Genomic DNA, 14,988 nt, shown 5'->3' on the forward strand with positions numbered 1-14,988 from the left:
GTGGACCTGTGAGTGGAAGGAAACCTTTGACTTTGCAGCTGGTTGCAACTAACATGTTTATTGATCAGGATTCCCCCTCAGGTATGCCTGATGGGAGAAGCTTGGGGCCTTTATGCCCTTGGCATCCATGGGGGGTGGCACTAAGGCCTCTGGAAATCCAAGACATTCTGCAGTGAGGGAACATGAATCAAACTGGGGCCAAGGAAGCCTTCAGTCAGCTTGGCAGGGGCCTTCTCTCACATCCTACCACTGATGGGGTAAGATGGGGCTATATGCTCTTGGCTGGTCGAAAGCACAGGTGATAAGCCAGCATGCACCTGGAAATCTCATATACACCTCTGCAGCTCTTACCTGAAAGTCACATCCAGGAGCCGAATCCTTCACACCATGTTGATCCAGAGCAGAGGCTCAGCAGAAGGGGGATGGGTACAGGTTGGCTCCAGGATGGCAGAAAATATTGAGTGCCATGGAAGAACAGAGACACCCCTGGCAGTATGCCAAACCAGTGGGGAACCAGACTGCCTGGGTCCCAACCTTGCTGCTGACCAGCTAAGTGAACATGGTCTCTAGGATTCAGATTTCCATCTATGGAATAAGACTGAACTGGTTCCAAAGTCCTGCTCTTCTGTGGCCTCAAATCTGGCTCGGTGGGTGACCTTAGTTTCACCTCCGAGCCCCAGTGAATATGAAATGACAGAGCAAGGCTTCCCAATAAGGTTGGGGTGCCAGCACAAGGTTTGGGACCATGCCACAGGTCAGTGTGGGAACTGCACCTGGAGAAGGAAGTGGAAATGCTTGAAGGGACAAGGTTTTCAAACTCAGCTGTGTGTTGCAGAAGGGCGGGCTGCAGTGTAGCCATAGACTTGGAAAGAAAATGCAATGCAGTTTTAAGAAAGGATTAAGACAACATACTCCTGAACTGGGTGGTCTTCTGGGTGACAACATTTTAAGCCACAGTCTGAGCTGGAGTTTCAGAAGCAGCCATAACCAGCCCCAGGTTTTCTATTAATATTAGGCTACAGCAGCAGGTCTAGGAACGCTAACTGCAGGGACAGTGACAAGACGGCTGCTGTCAGGGCTCTTTCCAAAACATCAGCATAAAATAACAGCAGATAGAAGCCTGCTCACCTTCGGGTACAAAAGAAGTATTAGACCATTTTGCTGACTTTGGACTCACGCTCTGACATGGTTCTATGATCGCCTGCACGTGGCTTTCTTGGTCTTTCACTTCCAGGAGGGTCAGCTCTTACCTGAGTGATTGAAGCTAGCTGCTTCAATCTTCCTCTGATTTACATTAAGAGTGTTCTCAAGACCAGCCTTCATCAGGACTTAAAAAAGGGATGTGTCCCAGTGCACCAGTGGGTTCAGGATGGGGAACGCGGGTATACCTGTAGCGGATTCATTTCGATATTTGGCAAAACTAATACAATATTGTAAAGTTTAAAAATAAAATAAAATTTTAAAAAAAAGGAAAAAAAAAAAAGGGATGTGTCTCTCCTACTTCTGCCAAGGTAGATGGGAATCCATGTATCTCATTTTCTTTACACAGAATAGTTTCTAATCTAACAAGTAGGTTAGATCCCTGCCTCTAATCAACGCATATTCATGATTCTTTCATTCAAACTCACCAAAGAGCCATTTCTTCCTTTTCCCACTAGAATTTCAGATGATCCCAACTTACCACTTCCACCAAAATGTCACAAAACTATTCCAGACCTTTCTCCTTCTCTTTCTTCCTCATCCTCTCCCCTTCTTCCTCATCCCTTCCCCAGTGGTCATGGAATCCCCTTTGAGTTGCGGACACTGAGTCTGCAATTGTGACACTAATGGCTTATAATCCATTTACATTGTTGACCAGACCCTCAAGACCTAAAGCCCCAAATCCACCTTCGAGGGGGGATACCCATACCCCTCAGCAATCAGACAAACAGCATGAAGACATTTTTCCCAAGTGCAGAATCATATATATTCTGAGTGACTGAGCTATTGGCATTCAAGTTTTGACCAGTTTCAAGATGCTACTACCAGATAATGGGAAAACTGTATACAGACACCGCAATTTATGTTACATAAGGAAGACTGTTAGTTGATATAGCAGTCAAGAGTTTCAGGTTATATACGATACATCCAGAAGGCTGAATACATTACTCCTTTCAGGTCCTAAGACCTCTGAGAAGCTGCATCCATTTTCAGCCCCCCCACCACTGTTTAGTGTGCTAAAGCCAAGAATTTATGGTCTCTTTCCTTAACTCCTCCCAGAGGAGGGGTGATAGGAAACTGTTAAAAACCAGATGCTATAGGCATCTCTCTACCACCACCCATATAATGCAGTCTCATTAATTAACTCACTTCAACCTCAAAGCACACCGCCCTCAAGAGGTAAATAAAATAGGCATATCCCCTATCAGAAGAATGGAAAAATCGAGGTCAGAGTCAACTTGATTGTATAGGGTTATCAGCTGTTGAAGGGGAGAATCAGAATGAGGAGTTGGCTCTGTGCCCCATGTTCCCTCCAGCAGGCCCTGTGGGCAGCTGTGACGAGGTCGACCCAGCCATCTGGCTGAGGCTCACAGGGCCCACAGCCAGAGTGGGAAATCCTGGAGCAAGGCTACGACCCAGCTGTGCCCCAGCTTTCTCTGCTTCTAGACAGGGCTGGGTTCCGAGCAATGATGCCAATGACTACAGATGTCACTGGCAGCTGGAAAACAGGCCCCTCTTGACAACTCTGGAAGCATCCTCTAGCTGCTCTGCTCAGGATGGGGCCCACTATCATCCCCTTAGTTAAAATGGAGAGACTGAGCTTACACTAAACTGTGGGAAGGGGTGGATGCAGCTTCCAGAAGGTCGTCACTTGGTTCAAAGGTTTACATAGAAAGCATCTGGCCAATTCCAACGAGAACAGACCTAGAACCATTCTGCTAAACCCACCCTGAGTGGTAAAGATAAGGTACATGTCTTAACCTATACTAAAGGTGAAGGATTATCATTTTTCAACTGTACGGACACATGACTGGAGTCACAGCTCAGTGGCATGCACCTTATTTGACTGTATTTAAACTACTACTGTGCAGGGCGACATCTCCAGTTTTCAGTTGTACAACTGTTACTTAGTGAGATCTGATTTTAGCCACAGTTATTTTCAAAGCCAGTTTCTATTTAAATGTGTTGTGAAAGAAAACGGACTAGTTTGACTTGACACACATTTTACATTACAGAAGAAGTTCAGGAATTCATACACCCAAATGGGTGTTGCTGCCTTCAAACTAGTCACCTTGGGAAGATGTGTGGTTAGTCGAGGGAAGCTGGCCTTACTCAGAACATTTCTAGAACCCTCCTTGGAGCCATCCACCTGTACGCTTCCTTAATGTTGTTGGTGTTTGTCCTTTAAGGGTAGATTTCTTTTTTGAGGAAGGATTTAACAGCCAAAGAGCATTAGAAGATAAGTCTAAGAAAATGACTGATGGAGCCTGGGATAACCTCTGGGGAGGAGTGATGTAAAAAATGAGGTCTGACTATAAGGTGGTGAGGCCTCTTTTCTTGCATGGCTTCAGAGATAATTCCAAACAGGAAGTCTATGTGGTCTTGGCACATGGAACATTGCAGCTCAAGAGTAAGGTCTTCCAAGGAAGTAAGTATGAACAGGGTGACTCTTGAGTGCCTATGTTCTAGTTTATTTGGTTAAAAAGGTAGCCGTGTTCATTTCTGTCATACTTCATACGAGCAGAAATGGAAAACTCCATCTCTGTGATTTCTCCCAAGGGAAGGGTCATCCTCTCTGCTAGAAGAGCTAAAATGGAAAGTACTTGGTGTCATGTCAACATTATCTACTTCCCTTCACCATCCCCCCATAAGATGTGCAATGAGTTATCCTTGATACCTGAGTCTCCCCAGTGTGGAAAAGTGAGTAAAGACAGGTCTCTGGAACCTGGGTAAGACTAGTATGTCAATGGGACTGGAGTGTGTTTCCAATGGCTCTATCTACCCAACAGGCCCACAACACCAACTCGTATGAGAAAATCTCCTATAGCTAAGTACACAAAGTTTCAGCAGAGGAAGGGGGAATGATTATTTTTCAGTAGCTCTCTAGGATTAAAAACCCACTGGCTTCTGATGTCAAGTGCACAGGAGCCCACTGAAAAGAAGTCCGTGGTGTTCTAGTGCACGCTGAAGGAAGGAAGTGTGTGGCCACTAGCTCACTGAAATGCATTTCCAGCTGAGGCCAAAGGCAGCAAAGGTGCAAGGGGCTGCTGGGGCTGGCGGTAGTTGAAGCAGGGTCTATATGCTTGGCAGTTTGTAGGAAGCTCCAGTTACAGAGCAGGATGTCTGCCAACCACTGACGTCAAAGGACGCTCAATCTCACTTTCTACAAAGTGCTTCATTGAAGATGCTAATGAGGAAGCTCCCTTTGAAACACCATATCCTGAGTGTCAGAGAAATATGGTCAAGACGGTGATTGATGGGGAGCAGAGACCGATTCTTTAACAGCACTGGGACTGTGTATTCTCTGAGCATCTCACACACACACACAGGCGCGCGCGCACACACACACACACACACTCTTAATGAAGAGCACACAACTGCAGTCACATTCCACCTCTTCTGCACGTGCCTCTGTCGGGTGGTTGCTCTTTTGTACAGTATCTCCAGAAGCAGTTCCAACTTAATGGGCTCCACTGCTAAAAGCCAAAGCACAGCACAGAGTCAGTGCCCCAAGTCAGCCGTAACATCCAAGTGCTCGCGGCAGACATCGGTCTCAAATCAATCAGTCGGGATGTTGTTCTCGGTGAGGGTTTTTATATTAGTGTTTCTAAAAACCACAAAGCTAGGCCATTTGCTTAAATCATCATTAGAAAGAATGCCGAGTGCCCAGATGGGATTTCTAGTTTCTGTGCAAATGAAATCACACTAGTCCAGATTTTATTCGCTCAAAACTACTAGGGAAGCAGTAGGATTTGGTTTCAGTGCTGCCAAAAAGCAGGAATTCACTTAAGTTTTAATTCTGAAGCAATCCTGGTGTTAATGTTGTAGCTGGGGTCAGGCAGCATGGGGGCCGGGGCCCCCGCTGTGCTGGCTGAGGAAGCCCGGATCTCTCCCAGTTCAGGCTCACTCTCGCTGGAGGTAGACCCGCTGTTGATGGCATAGACGCTCTCTGCAACTCCCTGAGCTGAAGCACAGCCATCTGGCTCTTTCTTCTCCCTGGGGCTAGCCAAGCCTGGGAGGACGGCCATCTTCCCGGTCTGCCTGTTGGGCAGCAAGGACATGGTGTAGTCTGCAATGATCCCGCCCACGTCTAAGTTGCATGCCTGGTCGAAGGCTAGGAAGCCCACGTTGGCATTTGCCTCACACACCACGAAGGAGCCATCGTCCATGATGAGAAGATCGATGCCACAGAAGTCCATGCCCAGGATGTTAGACACCTGGATAGCCAGCTGCTTGCCTTGTTCCGTCAGCGGGCACATGACGCCCACGCCACCTGTGGGGAAACCACAGTGATGTGACGGTGACACTGTGGCCGAGCAGGACCCTACGGGGCTTCCCAGAATGGACCCTCACCCATGCTCTCCGCTTGCCTTTTGTCTGTAGAAAAACCTTAGTCAAAGAATAAATTTAATCAGAGAAGTGGGAACATGCAGAAAGAAAGGAAAACAGTCCAGCAAGACAAAATAATAATACTTTAGCCATTAAACAAAGCAAGGACTTTAGCTTTCCCTCAAGGACTATAGATAATATTCTGAGCCATGTCCTTTGAGCTGTTTTGCAAATGCTGAAACCCTCACCAGATTGAAGAAGTTAACTATATGCTGTCCACCCCAGCATGTAGACCCCAGACCAGTAGGAACCAGAAGGTTGATGATGCTGAGTCCCCATTATCTCATCACTGATCAATAAGAAGAATGTCCATGAGCTGATCATGCTCAGCTCCCTGAATACTATGAGACTCCTCACTACCCCCTCCAGGCTGGGACACACAGTCCTGTGGGCATTAGCCCACTGTGGCCCCTTTTGCCTGGCAAAGCAATAAAGCTATTTCTTTTGGTGCTGTGCTGTGCTGAGTTGCTCAGTTGTGTCTGACTCTTTGCAACCCTATGGACTATAGCCCACCAGGCTCCTCTGTCCATAGCGTGCTCCAGACAAGAATACTGGAGGGGTTGCCATGCCCTCCTCCAGGGAATCCTCTCCTGCATTGCAGGAGGATTCTTTACCATCTGATCCACCAGGGAAAGTCCAAGAATACTGGAGTGGGTAGCCTACCTGTTTCCCAGGGGAACTTCCTGACCCAGGAATCAAACCAGGGTCTCCTGCATTGCAGGTGGATCTTTACCAACTGAGTTACCTGTAGAATTTCTATTTCTCCCAAAACTCTGTCTCCGAGATTTAATCCGGTCCCAGCGTACAGAGGCCAAATTTTGGCAACAATACCAGACACCAACTGACCTTTCAAAGGTCTCAAATGACCTTTCAAAGGAAGGGGGGTATGCTGGCGAGAGGCAGCGAAATGGGCATTTTTATCACTCACAAAAGGTCTGCATGGAAATCAGGACACTCTTTGAGAGAGCAATATGAAAGCAATACTCTTTTTTAGAGTTTAAAAAAATGTTTATATTCTCTGACCTAGTCATCACACCATGAAGGGAATAACCTTATATAATAGGGAAAAAAGCTTTAAGCACAAATATGCTGACGGCACAATTATTCAAAATACTGGAAAATCAAAATACTGGTATACAGTAGTCATTTGATATTTGTTGATGAGTAAATAAAATATTATCATCTAAGTAGCTCACAACAGAAGAAAGGAGCATAGTTTACAAGCATTACTAAAAATGATGGTGAGTTTGAGATCACATGGGAAAATATTCACACTTAAAAGGTATAAAGGCTGTGCAGCATGACCATGATTATGCAAAAAAAACCCCAAAACCCACTGTCAGAAACAAGACCACCAAAATGTTAACAGTGGTTGTCTCTAGATGGTGGGATTAATTGATAAACATCTTTTTTCATTTGACTCTGCCATATTTCCTAACTTTTCTACATTGAGGATGCATTAGAAGAAACTAGAAGAAACAAAGTTAACTTATTGTTTTCTGAGAGAGGCTTGTGAGACAAAAATCCCATACCAAGATAGAATCTACTTACTCGTACTTGTTAAAAAGCTAAGACCTCAGATTTAATTGTCTCCCTTTAGTCTTCCTGCAAAGATAACACTTGGGACTTCCTTCGTAGTCCAGTAGGATAAGAATCCGCCTGCCAATTCAGGGGGCACAGGTTAGATCCCTGGTCCAGGAAGATCTCACGTGCCTCAGGGCAACTAAACTGAAGCTGGCACTCTAGAGCCCGTCCTCTGCAACAAGAGAAGCCACTGCATCGAGACGCCTGCGCACTGTGAGGAGGAGGAGCGCCCACTCACCACAACCAGACAAAGCCCGTGCAAAGCAACCGAGACCCAGCAGAGCCACACCAAATAAATCAAGTGGTTAGAAAAAATGACAAAAACGCAACGCTTGCATTCTCATAAACTGATGACTTAAACCTTAACTCTGCCTCTCCACCACTTACTACATTGTATGAGGAAAAGGTTTTAAGCAGCTTTAAAACAGTTCATCAAAAAAAAAGCGCAATATGGATAAATTACAAAGCTGTGTATTTTCCAGTTAAAGAATGAATTCTGTGAAAGACAAACTGATAATACATAAGGTTTGACACTGCGGCAAGACACAGGAGTGTCATGAACACTAAATGAGATAATGTACTAGGTACAGTGTCAACCTCAGCCTAGCACTTGCTTCTTTCACAGCACTTCAGTCACTGTATCTTACGATGACCTGTTCGTACGTCTTCTTCTTTACTGGACTATAAACTTCCTGAGGGCAAGGACTCTCATTAATCCTTACACTATCAGCAACTACCCTGGAGCCCACTCTGGGAGACCGCTCAACCACACTCCAGCTGAAGGACTGGATTCGTGTTTCGGCCTCTTCATTAGTCACCAGACTTGATACACTCATCTGGTGATTTGGGAAATAACAACTAGGTATTTTTTCACAATACCAACAAATTCCACTCATGACAATAGTTGACAATAGCTTTCTGTAACGAACATAAGAATCTCCATGCCCTTGGGACCATCTCCATTCACCACAAGAGAACACAAGCCTTATCAAAATGTTAATGGGATGGGGTTATGCATTTGACCCAAACAAACTTCAGCTTTCCAATAACATCAAATATAGAAGAAAAACACAATTAAAGAAAAAAAAAAAAAGAAATACAATGTCAATTATCAATGCAAGGTAAAAGCATATGCTCTGTCTCCTGCCATTACCTTGGTTTACTTCTCACTTTCTTTTTTTTGTTTTTGGCCATACCACACTGCTCGAGGGAGTTCCCAGACCAGGGATTGAACTCATGCCCTCAGCAGTGAAAGTGCAGAGTCTGAGCCACTGGAACCCCAAGGAGTACCCCCACCGCCTTAGTTTTAGACTTTCCTTACTTCTGGCCTGAGCTGTTGTCGCAGTTTCCAAACTCAGCTCCCCTGCCTCCCTCCTACGCTTTCAATCCATCCTCTTTCCAGACGTCAGTTTTTCTCAAACACCAGCCCTCCCGTCACTCCCTTGTGTAATGGGGACTGCCAGGTCCTAACGCCTATGACATAGGGTTCACATCGCAGTGTCCTGACATTCCCTGGTTTGACCTCCGTCACAGCCCGTATATCCACCTGTCCCCCACCTGGACTGCTTACTGCTAAGGGAAAAGGCTTGCTTCTAATTCCTCTCTGTGATCCTGGCACCTCGCAGAGGGTCTGACCAGATAGGAGGGATCAAGACACGTGGACTGGGTGCAAACATCCTGAGATGGTGAAGGACAGGGAAGCCTGGCACGCTGCAGTCCACGGGGTCACAGACAGGTGGACTGAGCAACTGAACAACAAAAACATCCTGATGAAAAGCCCTGGTGGCTTCCCCCTGACCAAAGTCCCACTCTGAGCGTCAGTGCCTCACCGAGAGAGCAGTTGCTCTGCATCCGTCCATCTGTGGAGCAGCGAAGCATGGAGCCTATCACCTGGCCGCCGACCACCACCACCCGGATATCTTTTCCGTGGGACTCCTTCACGTACTTCTGGAACAGGTAGGGCACGTCGTGGCGGATCAGGTGGCAGATGTCTGAGAGGTGGTGTTTATCTCTTGCAAGAAAAACACCTTTTCCTTTAAGAAGAAAGACAAACAGCAAAAAAAGGAGTTAGACACGCCTCTGAGCACGGTCCTTGCCATCCCACCTCCCGGTCCAGAGTCAACCATTCTTTCCCAACCTGCCTCACTCTGGCCCCTTCAACTTCTCTGAGTTGACTCTTGTGTCTTCTCAAATGGCCATCAAATTTTATTTTCCCTGGGTTTTACTCACCTCCCTCTCTGTTCACAATGTTTTTTTTCCAAAATGAAATCAAAATGTATCCCAGAAACACACAGAAGAGGCCAAAATAAAATCTTAAGAATCTAGTTAATTCGGTTCCAAAACTGGAAGATGCTGATCTGTCAGAGTCCATGCCTCACTCACTTTTGTTTAAATCCCCCAAACTTACTGTGTCAATCAATGTTTATGGAACATAATTAACTGAACATACTTTAGAGAAATTCCCAGTTGAGATGGAGAGAGACCATGAAAGATAACGACACAGCCTGATATGGCATTAGGAGAGGTCAGTGCTGAATACTATGGGAGTTCAAGAAGTAGCCACTGCCAGATGTCCTGAACTTTCAAACATAAGAAATGTATTATTTGGCTATATCCATTTCATTCTAAAAGGAATGACCCATACTTCTACTGATGTCTGGGGAAAGCATTCCTACTTGATTCCAAATTCTTTATTTTCTGCCTGAATCACTTACGCTTTTGAATTACTTGACATCTGCCTTTCCATTTGCACATTAGCTAACAGATCTGAGCAGGGGGGCCTGAAGGGTTTCCCCTACAAATCTGACATGAACATACTATACCCTGAACCTTGTTAGCAAATATGGAACAAAGAGATGGTCTTCCTAAGATTTGTTACTACCTTAGAAAGAGTGGGACATTTCTGAAGTCTCAAAAAAAAAAAAAAAAAAAAAAATGAGGGATGGGTATCAGTCCCCAGTGGCGAATAAGATCAAGAAGTAACCTCCAAAACACGGCGTGGTCATTGGACATTTGGCACCAGGAGATCTGGCGTCTGGCAGCAGATGGCTGGGATTCAGTGATAGGAGGATTTTCAGCAGAAATGAGGGCTAAAAACAGGTTCCTTGGTTCCTGGCACAGAGCTTCCAATATGGGGCTTAGTCTGCAGTTAATTAAGGAGCTACAGTTTTAAAGCAAGGAGGGAAAAAACTAGGGTGGTGTGGGGGAAGAGTACTAAGGTTATTTAATCATCTACTGTGCGCCAAATACTTGATTTTTTAAAATTATATCTTTCATATTTCATGCTAGCTCTGTGAAGGCATTAGGACAAGTATAGCTATTTTTGTTTGACAGAAAAGGAACATTAGGCCCCACAAGATTAGTAACTTTCTGAAGGGCACATCTTGCATGAGTCCATTGCCTTCTTGAGATTTATTTCCATATACCAGAGCCTAACAGCTGCTGCAACTTTGCTCACTCCCTATCCACTGTCGCTCAGATGCTGCGTGCTACAACCAACCTGAAAATGAAATTAAGAACACCATTCCACTTACAATAGTATCAAAAGGAATACATTTAGCCAAACAGGTTCAAGACTTATTCACAGAAAAGTACAAAACATTTTTGAAAGTAATTAAAAACTGAAATAAGTGGAAAGACATTCCATGTTCAAAAAACGGAAGACAATATTGTTAAGATGGAAATACTCCTCAAATTGGCCTACAGATTCAATGTAATCCCCACCAAAACTCGAGCTTCCTTTTACTTCAGAAATTGATATACTGGTCCTAAAATTTATATGTAAATTTATGGGACGGGTTTGGGTGGACTCCGGGAGTTGGTGATGGACAGGGAGGCCTGGTGTGCTGCGGTTCATGGGGTCGCAAAGAGCCAGACATGACTGCATGACTGAACTGAACTGAATAGCCAACACAATCTTGAAAAAGAAGGACAAAGTTGGAGGACTTGAACTTCCCAATTTCAAAATTTTCTACTGGGGGCTCAGATGGTAAAAGAATAGGCCTGCAACGCGGGAGATCTGGGTTCGATCCCTGGGTCGGGAAGATCTCCTTGAGAAGGGAATGGCAACCCACTCCAGTATGGCAACCCACTCCATGCCTGGAGAATCTCATGGACAGAGGAGCCTGCTGGGCTACATACCTTCCACAAGGTCACAGAGAGTCAGACATGACTGTGTGACTGATACATACATGCACACACAACAGTGTGGCATAAGGAGAGACATATAGATCAATGAGACAGAACTGAGAACCCAGAATAAACCCCCCATACAGATGGTCAGTTTTGGATTTTTGACAAGAGTTCCAAGAGCCTTCAGTGGGGAATCAACAGTCTCTTCAACAATAATACCCGGAAAACTGGATATTCACAGGCAAATGAATGAAATTTGACTCCATCACACCATATACAAAAATTAATTCAAAATGGATCAAACACTCCAAATGTAAGAGCTAAAACTGTAAAACTCTTAGAAAGAAAAATAGGTGTAAATCTGTATGACCTTGGATTAGGCAAGCACAAAATGACATCAAAAGCACAAGTAATCAAAAGAAAAAATTGGACTTCATCAAAATCAAAACCTTTTGTACATCAAAGGATGCTATCAAAAAAAAGCAAAAAGACAACCTACAGAGTAGGAAGAAATCATGCTCAAATTATGTATCTGGTAAGAGTGTAGTAACCGCAATACAGCAAGAGCTCTAAAAAATGTAATACAAAGATCAGTAAACCAACTGAAAATGGGCAAAGAATTTGAAAAGTCATCTCTCCAAAGAAGATATACAAATGGGCAATAACATGAAAAGATGTTCAACATTAGTCATTAGGGAAATACAAATCAAAATTATAGTACAATCCCATAAACACCCACTAGGATGGCTATAATAAAAACAAATTAGACATTTAAAAGTTGCTGAGAGAGTAAATCTTAGACATTTTTACAATAAGGAAAAAAATTCTGTACCTATGACGGATATTAACTTACTGTGATCATTTTGCAATATATACAAATATTGAATCACTATGATGTACACCTGAAACTAATATAATGTTTCACATCAATCATACCTCAATTAAAAAAAGATTTTAAAAATTTAAAAATAAATCTGTAAAACAGACCTATACATTACTAATGCTTGGCAAACATGCATTTTTGTTCTTTTTGCTTTGTGACTTGTTTTTATTGTGGAGGTATGGTGACCATTTAACATCACTTGCCTAGGCCAATTAATACACCTAATATAAAAGTTTTACTTAGTATGTGGTGAGAGTAGAACTCTCATACATTGCTGGTAGGGATATAAAACGGCATAACTGTTGTGGAACACCACTGTAGGGAAGCATTGGTGGTTTCCCTAATGTTAAACACAGAGTGGCCATACGACCCCGCAATTCCCTTCTTAGGTGTATATATACACCCAAGAGAAATGAAAACATATATTCACATATATGTGCACCAATGTTCACATCAGCATTATTCATAATAGCCGCAAAGCAGAACAACCCAAATGCCCATCAATGGATAACAGATAAACAAAATGTGGCATATCCATATAAAATATTACTGAGTCATAAAAAGGGATAAAAACCTGATCCATTCTCCAGCATGGATGATCCTCACAAACATTACACTAAAAGAAACCAGACACAAAAGGCCACATATTGTACAGTTCCATTGATAGGAAACATCCAAGAGGCAAATCCATAGAAACAGAAAGTAGATTAGTGTTGCAAGGGACCAGGGGAGGGACCACTGGGATTGATCTTTGACAAGTACAGGGTTTCTTCTGGAGGTGATGAAAATATTGTGGAATTAGATAGTGGGGGCTACCCTGGTGGCTCAGACAGTAAAGAATCTGCCTGCAATGCAGAGGACCGGGGTTCGAGCCCTTGGTCAGGAAGATCCCCTGGAAAAGGAACTGGCTACCTGCTCTACTATTCTTGTCTGGAGAATTCCATGGACAGAGGAGGAGCCTGGCAGTCTACAGTCCATGGGGTTGCAAAGAATCGGGCATGACTGAGTGACTAACATTTATTTACACAATGGTTGTACAGAAGAGTAAAAATACTAAAATCCTCATAATTGTACAACATAAAATGGTACGTTTTTTGTTTTATGAATTATCTCCTAATTTTTAAAACATCTATAAGTACTACATCTGCTATTTAGTTTACTTATCATCTGTCTTACCTTTCTACAATGTGAGCTCCTTGAGGGCAGGAAGTTTTGTTCTGCTCCTTTCTGTATCCCCCTGGCACTTTGTGGGCGCTCAATAAATATCAGCTGAATTTTATTTCACGTATATTTCACCACAATAAAAAAACCAGTTGAGACACTGCATTTTTGCACTGCAGTATATCTGAACAGTATTCAGAGCCCCACCTCACCATCCCAACTCATTTCTCTTACTCCTCAACTCCTTTCCCAGGTTGCTCTGCCCACGCCGGCTTCTGCATGCTGCTTACCCAGTTCAAATTCCAGATTCCAAATGAAGTCTCCTTTCCTTCCACTGAAGCCTTCCCTGCCTCAGGGCAGAGCGGGCCCCTCCCTCCATGAGGCTGAACCAGGCGCTAGGGCCTGCATGGCACAGTGGTCATCGCCTGCAATGCAACGTCTCTACCCTCTACACAGCGAAGACTAAGAGCAGGCTGCGTGTCAGGTTCATGGGAACTGCTCATTCCATGTCCACCCAGGGTACCTCCTGTCACTCCAGATGCCCTGAGCAGTACAGGATGCCATCTGGGTATCATCAGAAGGTACCCGCTCACATACCACAGGAGAGGGGAACTACTTCTGGCTGCACACATCCTCTTCAACTACTGTGTCCTGAGCACTGTAGGAGGTCCTGAGGACAGAGATGGGCAGGACCAAGTTCCTACCTCTGAGCAGCTGCAGTAGGAAAGGGGAAAAGGCACAGAAATCTATACCTGTAGTAAAGCGTAGTACTATGCTGGAGGCAAGGATGAAGTGCTTCGGCAACACGAAGGGAAGAGTGATCAACTTTGTAAGAGAGGGAAAGAGACCAGTGTGGAGGGAGAAGAAATGACGTGAAGCTGGCTTTAACACCCAGGCAGAAGCTCACTAGAGCATAGAGGAAGGCAGCATCCCCAGAAAAGGGAAGAGAACAGATTTTTTAAGAGAGCAGGAGACAGTCTAGGCTAGAATGGATTATGGAGTGTTCAGGTAGCCAGAGAAGGCTGCCAAGGTATGTGGACACCCTCCAAGGTGAGGAATAGGAACTGTGTCTAACAGGCAACACAAGCTCTTGGGAAGGTTTTTCAGCAAAGGGGTGACAAGAAGAGATCTATGTTCCAGAGAAACTGTTTCCCACAAAGACGAGCGGATGCACTGGCAGTGGAGTTCAGGAAACCAGTCAGAACCAAGTCAGGAGTCTACTGCGAGAGTCTAGGGAAGGGCCGGGAAGGGTGTGGACAAAGCTAGAACAGTGCGAACAGCGAGAAGGGGACAGAGCTAAGGACTACACCACAAGCTCCGCCAGGGGGAGCTCCGTCTCTCTGAGCAGCGCTTCTGCAGCGCGGGGGCGAGGGTCTCGTCCGCAGAGCTGCCGCCCAACCAGAAGCCGGGGCAGAGGGCACTGACCCCGGTGTCCGCGCGTGCTCTTCACCACCACGGGGTAGCCCAGCGGCTCGGCTTCATCGATCATTTTCGAAAAGTCTTCATGTCCACCTGCCAAGAAAAGCGAAAGTCAGGGAAGGTGAGGCTGTTGGTGGGCGGCGGGGGGGGGGGGCGGTCTGTGGGAATTCTTTAGAGGCCTTAATTCTCTGATTAAGGCAATTTGAACCCATTCCGTCCGA

General features: G+C 44.9%; 1 protein-coding gene across 1 annotated transcript in view; it reads right to left on the minus strand.

Annotated features, from left to right (window-relative positions):
* Nucleotides 1-1,941: 1,941 nt before the first annotated feature.
* The window catches only part of RIMKLA (ribosomal modification protein rimK like family member A), a 35,179-nt gene continuing 22,132 nt past the window's right edge, over nucleotides 1,942-14,988 (minus strand). The window contains exons 3-5 of the mRNA XM_070786735.1: nucleotides 14,774-14,860; nucleotides 9,003-9,206; nucleotides 1,942-5,473 (exon numbers count right to left, since the gene is read on the minus strand). Coding sequence (XP_070642836.1) covers nucleotides 4,983-5,473; nucleotides 9,003-9,206; nucleotides 14,774-14,860 — 782 coding nt within the window. The 3' untranslated portion in view covers nucleotides 1,942-4,982. The remainder of the gene's footprint in view (nucleotides 5,474-9,002; nucleotides 9,207-14,773; nucleotides 14,861-14,988) is intronic.

Source organism: Bos indicus, chromosome 3 (assembly GCF_029378745.1).
Source record: "Bos indicus isolate NIAB-ARS_2022 breed Sahiwal x Tharparkar chromosome 3, NIAB-ARS_B.indTharparkar_mat_pri_1.0, whole genome shotgun sequence".
NCBI classification, from domain to species: Eukaryota; Metazoa; Chordata; class Mammalia; order Artiodactyla; family Bovidae; genus Bos; species Bos indicus.